Below are 8781 nucleotides of genomic sequence, written 5' to 3'. Positions count from 1 at the left end.
ACCTTTTACCTATAAGGAACAAACTCTGGAATTCAGAACAATTTTAAGCTTCTCATTAGCTTAGGTTGTATTTTCATCCTTTCATTCCCCACTTCTTCTCTTGTTAATAGTTCTAATCTTAGAACTGGTAGAGCTAGTGGCCAGCTTTCCTGCTAGACGGGCTTTGGTACTGTTGTCTAAGTACCATGATCTGGACTGCACTTAGTCTAACGTAGACTGAATCTCCCACTTGGAAACGATGTGGGATCTGCAAGTCTCCTTCTCCTGAGTAGGCCTCCCGGAGTTGCCTCCACGCTCGTTGTCTTACCCACTCAAGTGCCTTGAGCCTGGAGAACAAAGGCTGGGAAAGCAGTGTATCAGCACTATGTACAGAAGTAACTTTTATCAATGGGGGGGGGTCCCCCGTAGAGCAATTTATAGGGGGTCAACCCATATTGTCCAGGGGTGTTCCTAACCCTAAACAGCACAAAGGGCAGGAGAGCTATCCAATCATTAATGCCAGTCTCCGCGGTCAATTTAGTAAGGGTCTCTTTAATGGTTCTATTTATCCTCTCTACCTGTCCTGAGCTTCGGGGTCTGTATGCACAATGCAGTTTTTAATCAATCCCCAATATCTTGGCCAGTCCCTGACTTACCTGGGCAACAAAAGCTGGACCATTGTCTGACCCTATTACCTTAGGTATTCCAAATCTTGGAAAAATTTTTTCCAGTATTTTCTTAGCCACCACGGTTGAAGTCTCTTTTTTAGTAGGATAAGCCTCTACCTATCCTGAAAAGGTGTCTACAAAAACCAATAGGTATTTGTTTCCGTATTTAGCCAGCTTTACCTCAGTGAAGTCCACTTCCCAGTGAGCGCCTGGGTGGCTTCCCTTTAGTCTCTTCCCTGGAGGTATTCTGGAAGGATTAGCATTAACCAGCTGGCAGGGCACACAATGTTTGACCACCAAGTCAGCCACTCCTGGTAGCCTCAGAACATGATAAGGGGATGTTCTGACCAACTGTTGTAGGTGTTTAGTTTCTAGGTGGGTTAGACGATGTATCTGTTGGACATATTTTAACCCTTTTTTGTGGGGCAGGATTTCCTTTTGGCCAGCCGCAAAGCTTGTGTGAGGGCCATGAGCTCAGCCTTTTGCGCTGAAGTCCCTTCCGGCAGGCTGCTGGCCCAGATTGTGCGGGTCCCGTCCACCACCGCCGTCCCAGCCATCTTTTTACCTTTCACCACATAGCTGCTTCCGTCAGTGAACCAGGTTAGCACTTCTCCAGTCAGCGGTATGTCTGTAAGGTCCTTGCGGACCCCAGTCTCCTCAATCAATAATTGATGGCAATCATGAGTCACTGGTTCATCAGTCTCTTCAGGCAGAAGAGTGGCAGGGTTGAGAGCGGCTGGTGGAGCGAACGTGACCCTCTCTGTGAGAAGCAGGCTTTGATAGTGGGTCATGCGGGCGTTGGTCATCCATCGGTCTGGGGGTTGCCGAACGATGTTCTCCAATGCATGGGGGGCTATTACCGTTATATTCTGTCCCAAAGTCAATTTGTCAGCGTCCTTGACCAGCATGGCCACAGCTGCGATAGCCTTCAGGCATATGGGCCATCCACTGGCTACAGGATCGAGCTTCTTTGACAAGTAGGCAACAGGTCTTCTCCATGGTCCTAGGGTTTGGGTTAAAACTCCCCGGGCCACTCCCTTACGCTCGTCCACATAAAGGGTAAAGGGTTTAGTTACGTCAGGGAGGGCCAGAGCAGGTGTGCTCAGCAGGGCCTTTTTGATAGCATCAAATGCCTTCTGGTGTTCAGGAGCCCAGGAGAATTCCCCTTTTTCTTTGGTTAGTGGGTAGAGTGGGGCTGCTAAGGTCGCAAACCCCGGGATCCACAGTCTGCAAAATCCAGCTGTCCCCAAAAACTCTCTCACTTGTTTGGCTGTGGTTGGGGCCGGTATCTGGACTACAGTTCTCTTCCGTGCCTCCGTCAGCCATCGCTGCCCCCCCCGCAAACTGTACCCCAAGTATGTTACCTCTCTCCTGCAAATCTGGGCCTTCTTAGCGGAGGCTCTGTAGCCTAGGTCAGACAATTCCAGCAGTAGTGCCTTCGTACCTTCCAAGCAGTCCTGTTTGGTGGCTCCCGCCAGAAGCAGGTCATCCACGTACTGGAGGAGGGTCACCTGGGGGTGTTGGATCCTGAAGTTGGCCAGGTCTCTGTGTAGGGCTTCGTCAAAGATGGTCGGGGAGTTTTTGAACTCTTGGGGCAGTCGGGTCCAAGTGAGCTGCCCGGTCCTTCCCGCACCTGGGTCTCTCCATTCGAAGGCAAAAAGTGGTTGGCTAGTGGGATGTAGTCTCAGGCAGAAGAAGGCATCCTTTAAGTCCAATACTGTATACCAGCTCCGTTGGGGTGGGAGAGCACACAAGAGGTTATAAGGGTTTGGGACTGTTGGGTGTATATCCTGCACCCGTTTATTGACCTCTCTCAAGTCCTGTACTGGTCGATAGTCATTAGTCCCAGGCTTTCTAACCGGTAGCAGGGGAGTATTCCAGGGAGATTGGACTGGAACTAGGATGCCCTGTTGAATTAATCTTTGAACATGTGGCCGAATTCCTTCTCGAGCTTCTTTACTCAAGGGGTACTGTCTGACTGACACTGGTGTAGCACTGGCCTTCAGCTGAATAACTTGTGGGGGAACTTGCTTTGCCAAACCCATCCCTGCGGTTTCCGCCCAGGCTTGGGGAAACTGTTCCAACCAGAATTGTATATTTTGATCAGGCTTTACTAGGGGAGAGTATAGTCGATATTCGTCATCTAATTGGAGGGTCAACACAGTGATAGGTTTGTTATTTGCAGACACTTCTGGTTTCCCTTGTTCAAAAGAAATTTGTGCTCCCATCTTGGTCAATAAGTCTCTACCTAAGAGGGGTGCTGGGCACTCAGGTATGACCAGAAACGAGTGGGTTACCCGTCCCACTCCCAAGTCAACTGTTCTTCGGGTAGTCCATGGATACTGTTGTTGTCCTGTGGCACCCATCACCCAGGATTTTTTATCTTTTAGTTTTCCTAATGGCTGTAGTAGCACTGAATGTTTTGTTCCGGTATCAACCAGAAACTCAACTGGTTGCCCCTCCACCTTTAAAGTTACCCTGGGCTCGGGGAGGGGGTCCGAACCCCGTCTTCTCTAGTCTTTATCTTCTTTCAGAGCTAAGACCTTCAGTCCTTTGTTTTCCTTCTTGGGGCAGTCCCTTGCCCAGTGTCCTTTTTCTTTACAATATGCACATTGGTCCTTGTCGAGTGGGGTCCTATAGTCCAGGTTCCCTGACTGTCTAAGGCCTGACCTAATTTTCCTAAAATCTCTCTCTCTTTCCCTATTGCTTTTTCCTTCAACCACTGCAGCCAAGATCTTAGTCAAATTCTTCTCTTGCCGTTTATTACGTCTTTCCTCCCTTTCCTCTCTTTCTCTCTCTTTTCTTTGTTCCCTTTCTTCGTCTGTCTCCCTTTTGTAATACACTTTCTCTGCCTCCTTCACTAGATCACGTAACTTAGCCTCCTGTAACCCTTCCAGTCTCTGAAGCTTCTTTCTAATATCCAAGGCTGACTGTCCTATAAAGGCCAAAGCCATTGAGGCTTTTTGGGCCTCTGAGGTGGGATCAAAAGGGGTGTACCGCCTGAAGGCTTCCAAGAGCCTCTCAAGAAAAACAGAGGGGGGTTCATTTGGTCCCTGCATCACTTTTTTTACCTTAGCCAAATTAGTGGGCCGTCTTGAGGCGCCTCGGAGACCCGCCACCAGAGCCTGGCGATAGATTTTCAAGCTCTCCCTACCTTCTGCCGTGTTGTAGTCCTAACCGGGGCGAGTCAAGGGAAATCCCATGTCAATTTCGTTTTGCAACTGTGTGGGTCGCCCGTCGGCCCCAGGAACATTTTTTCTAGCCTCTAACAGAATTCTCTCTCGTTTCTCAGTTGTGAAGAGTGTCTGCAGCAGCTGCTGACAATCATTCCAAGTAGGCTGGTGAGAGAACATAAGGGACTCCACTAACGCCGTGAGGCGTTGGGGATCCTCCGAGAAAGGGGGATGGTTAGTTTTTCCAATTATAGAGATCTGCAGAAGAAAAGGGCCAATACTGGAGGGGCTGCAATTGGCCCCCCGGTATGGGAGGGTCGTGCGCAGCGGTAATGTCGCGATCTCGTCTGTCCGCTCCGGGGTGGCGCCCCTCCGGCTCCGAGTCCCTGCAGCAGGTCCCTCCATCGCCGGAGCTCCAGGAGGGGCAGAGGGTCCCCTCGCAGCACCCCGTGCCGGATAAGGGGTTGGGGGAACAGATTGGGGTTCTGGCCAAGCCGGCGGCTCTTTAATCTCGGGGTAGATAGAGGAGAGGGCTTGACTTTTTCAGCCGAGTGTTTGTTTTTCTCTCCAAGAGCCAGAATTCGGGGACCTGGCTTTCTTGGCTTATTCAGCCATGGTTTAACCCATGGCGGAGGATCCTCTGCCAAATCTTGCCACGTAAGGATATAGGGCTCCTGATTGGGATGAGAGCCGGGTCCAGTCTGAAAAATAATTGCTTTAACAGCCAGGATAATCTCAGAATTAAAGGTCCCCTCTGATGGCCATCCAACATCGAATGTCGGCCATTCAGAGACACAGAAAGTCTGCCAAGGTCCCTTCTTAACCTGAACTGACAAATTATGAGCCCTGGATTTAACTTCAGTCCAATGGTCGAGAGTCAAACTAAGAGGGGTCGTCACCGTCTGTCCCATATTAAAACTGTAGACAAGGACACACAAAACAGTAGAAGTAGACATGTGACCAGGGAGCAGGTCACGTATGCAGAGCATAAAGCCCAAGGTTTGGCACCAGCCCAAGGGGGCTGGAAGCAGAAATGCCAACCCAGTTTGTATAGGAAATGTGAGCAGAAGAAGCGGTTTAGAGGCCCAGGCTCACTCTTTCCAGCCTATTCTAAATTTACAGTGTTAGGAATAAGAATGGTCTCTCTTCATAAGGCAAGATTAAAAAGGTGTCACACACTGGCCTGCCAGGGGAGCTGGATGGGCCACCCTACTTCCTGAGGCTACCCCCTGTGTGAGAAGCTGCTAGAAATGGGAGTCTAGGCTGAACCCTGGGACTGAATAATGAGAAGCAGTAGGATGGTGGAAGGGCATACTATGCACAGGAATGAATAAACACAAGGAAGACAGGCCACTGAGAAGGGTGTTGAATCATGCCTTTGGTCCCAGACTGCTGCCAGAAGTCCCAAGCCTATCTGCAAGCCTGCTGTCTCCTGACCAGGCACATCATCAACCCATGGCTCCATAAACTGGGACAGAGGCTTCTCTGACTCAGAATGTGATGGGTAAAATGCCCTTGCAATATAAACTATTGCCTTTGGAATGGATTAGCAATGAGATCCTGCTGTGTAGCACTGAGAACTGTGTCTAGTCCCTTATGATGAAGCATGATAATGTGTGAAAACACAATGTGTGCATGTATGTGTAATTGGGTCATCATGCTGTACAGTAGGAAAAAAAATGTATTGGGGAAATAACAATTAAAAAAAAAAATCAGGAGTTCCCGTCATGGCTCAGTGTTTAACAAATCCGACTAGGAACCATGAGGTTGCGGGTTCGATCCCTGGCCTTGCTCAGTGGGTTAAGGATCCGGTGTTGCTGTGAGCTGTGGTGTAGGTCACAGACACGGTTTGGATCCCACATTGCTGTGGCTGTGGCATAGGCCGGTGGCTACAGCTCCGATTCGACCCCTAGCCTGGGAACCTCCATATGCTTCAGGAGGGGCCCTAGAAAAGGCAAAAAAAAAAAAAACCCTGCAAAATAAGAACTTCACTGCCAACAATGAATACACACACAGCACAAGACCACATCATTTCCAGCATTTTACCATCAACCAAATGATGCCAGTTTGGGTGTTCCTTGGCTTGCTTTTATTTTCCAAAGATGTCTAAACAACTTGGGCCATTTTATTTTTTTTCTTTTATAATGTTTTCATTATAGTTAATTTATTATGTTCTGTCAATTTCTACTGTACAGCAAAGAGATCCAGTCATACACATATATACATCCTTTTTCTCATATTATCTTCTATCATGTTCTATCACAAATGATTGGATATAGTTCCCTGTGCTATGCAGCAGGACCTTATTGCTTATTCATTCTAAATGTAATAGTTTGCATCAACTTGGGCCATTTTAAAACAACCACCTGCACATTGAGGTCTTTACGGCCAAAGCTCTGGGCAGGGAAGTGATCATCTTCAGGGAGAGTCCCTGCTACCACCCAGGAGCTTCCCTAGAAGGAGACGTGAATAGAGACGGAAAAGGTTGCATCTCCCTCAAATCTTTCTTTTTTAATTTTATTTTTTGCTTTTTAGGGCCTCGCCTGTGGCACATGGAAGTTTCCAGGCTAGGGATCAGATCAGAGACGTAGCTGCCAGCCTATACCATAGCCACAGCCATGGCCACGTCTGTGACCTACATTGTGGTTCATAGCAATGCCAGATCCTTAACCCACTGAGCGAGGTCAGGGATTGAACCCACATCCTCATGTATACTAGTCAGGTTCGTAACCCGCTGAGCCACAATGGGAACTTTGCATTTCCCTCGAATCTAAAAGCTCAGACTTAGGATAAAGACCACACTCTATTATGGACCTGGGCATGTTGAGGTCTTTCTTCATCCACCCTGCTGCAGAACCAGCATGTCCCTCCCTTTTCTATAGGAATTAGAAGACTAAAGGGCTCTTGAGTCTCTGCCTATTCCATTAGAATTATAAAGGTAGGAGTTCCCGTCGTGGCGCAGTGGTTAACGAATCCGACTAGGAACCATGAGGTTGCGGGTTCGATCCCTGGCCTCGCCCAGTGGGTTAACGATCCAGCGTTGCCATGAGCTGTGGTGTAGGTTGCAGACGCGGCTCGGATCCCACGTTGCTGTGGCTCTGGCGTAGGCCAATGGCTACAGCTCCGATTCGACCCCTAGCCTGGGAACCTCCATATGCCGCGGGAGCGGCCCAAGAAATAGCAACAACAACAACAACAACAAAGACAAAAAAAAAAAAAAGAATTATAAAGGTAGAGGAACTACCTCCTGGCATCCTGGGAAATGTGCTCAGAACTCCCCTCACAGCTCCATTTAATCCCACCCGTGTCCTGGAAGAGGGGCAGCGAAACCACTCCCCAGGGACTGTGCACCAGGACAAAGGGCAGCTGGGACAAGCATCTGCTGTCACTTTGGGAACAGGCTGGATGGGATGGCCTCAAGAGATGATTTCCCTGCCTAAAATTCCAAAGAAGACTGGACTAAAATGGGACTTGGCTTCTTGGTTAGACACTTGGCCAATTAGTCATTGCCTGGGTGCCTCCGCCCATACCCGAGACCCAACTGCAGCCAGCATTGACCAGTGAGCACCCAGAGTCACCAGGGCAGAAAGGAATGTGTGGAGTAAACCACACAACACACTCTAACTACTGGGGGAAAGTGTGCTCCCCAGAAAATCAGTGGAAAGCAGCATTTTGGTAGAATTTTTCAAATTATTTATTCAACAAATGTTTTCTCACACACCATGCTGTGCTATGGAAATGAAGTGCTGGCCCCTGCCTTCACCTAGCTTACTACCTAAGCACAGATCCAATTTGATATGACTCCTAATCCAGTTGCTTATCTTTGTAGAGCCTCTTCAGATATAAAATGAGGGTGAAAAAAATACCACAAAGGGTTATAGTGAGGATTAAATGAGATAATCCATGTGAAGTATTTGGCCTGCTGCCCAGCTCTAAGTGGTAGATATCAATAAGATTATTATTTCATGCAAATCAAAACTACAATGAGGTACCACCTCACACTGGTCAGAATGGCCATCATTAAAGAGTCTACAAATAAAAAATGTAGGAGAGAGTGTGGAGAAAAGAGAACCCTTCTGCACTGCTGGTAGGTATGTAAGTTGGTGCAGCTGCTATGGAAAACAGTATGGAGGTTCCTCAAAAATCTAAAAATGGAGTTGCCGTATGATCCTGCAATCTCACTCCTGGGCATATGTTAGAACAAAACTGTAATTGAAAAAGATACATGCACATCTACCTTCACAGTAGCACTACTCACAATAGCCAAGATGTGGAAACCACCTAAATGCCCATCAACAGATGAATGGATAAAGAAGATATGGTACATATACGGTGGAATATATTCAGCTATAAAAAAGAATGAAATAATGCCATTTGCAGCCACATGGGTAGACCTAGAGATTATCAGAGTAAGCGAACTAAGTCAGAAAGAGAAAGACAAATACTATATGATATTACTTATACGTAGAATCTAAAATATGACACAAATGAACTTATCTACAAAACAGAAACAGACTCACAGATGTAGAGAACAGATGTGTGGTTGCCAAGGGGGAGGAGAGGTGGGGGAGGGTGAATTGGGAGTTTGGGCTTAGCAGATGCAAACTATTATATATAGAATGGATAATCAACAAGGTCCTATTGCGTAACACAGGGAACTATATTCAAAATCTTATTATAGACCATAATGGAAAGGCATATAAAAAAGAATATATACGTATGTATTATTGAATCACTTTGCCGTATACCAGAAACTAACATCACATTGTAAATCAACTATACTTCAATTTTTAAAAGATTCTTATTGCATAAAGGCCTCAACCAGCCAGCCTCCAGGTCATGCTGCAAACTGAGCATCAAACACCAGAATGCCCTTTTCTGTGCATAAAGGGCCTTGAGCAGATAACCAGACCCAGCATTCTTCAAAGGACTACACCTGGTTCCAGACAGCATAGCTCCAG

The 8781-nt window shown here is 47.4% G+C and overlaps 1 protein-coding gene across 1 annotated transcript; it reads right to left on the bottom strand.

Moving 5' to 3' along the window:
- LOC106510322 lies at positions 3355–4842 on the bottom strand. Its single transcript, XM_013997693.2, has one exon. The coding sequence runs from the start codon at positions 4807–4809 to the stop codon at positions 4069–4071; it is 741 nt and encodes a 246-aa protein (XP_013853147.2). The 5' UTR covers positions 4810–4842; the 3' UTR covers positions 3355–4068.

This window comes from Sus scrofa, chromosome 5 (assembly GCF_000003025.6).
Source record: "Sus scrofa isolate TJ Tabasco breed Duroc chromosome 5, Sscrofa11.1, whole genome shotgun sequence".
Classification (NCBI taxonomy): Eukaryota; Metazoa; Chordata; class Mammalia; order Artiodactyla; family Suidae; genus Sus; species Sus scrofa.
The sequence above is the reverse complement of the archived record's forward strand: the minus strand, read 5'-3'. Positions and strand labels throughout refer to the sequence as shown.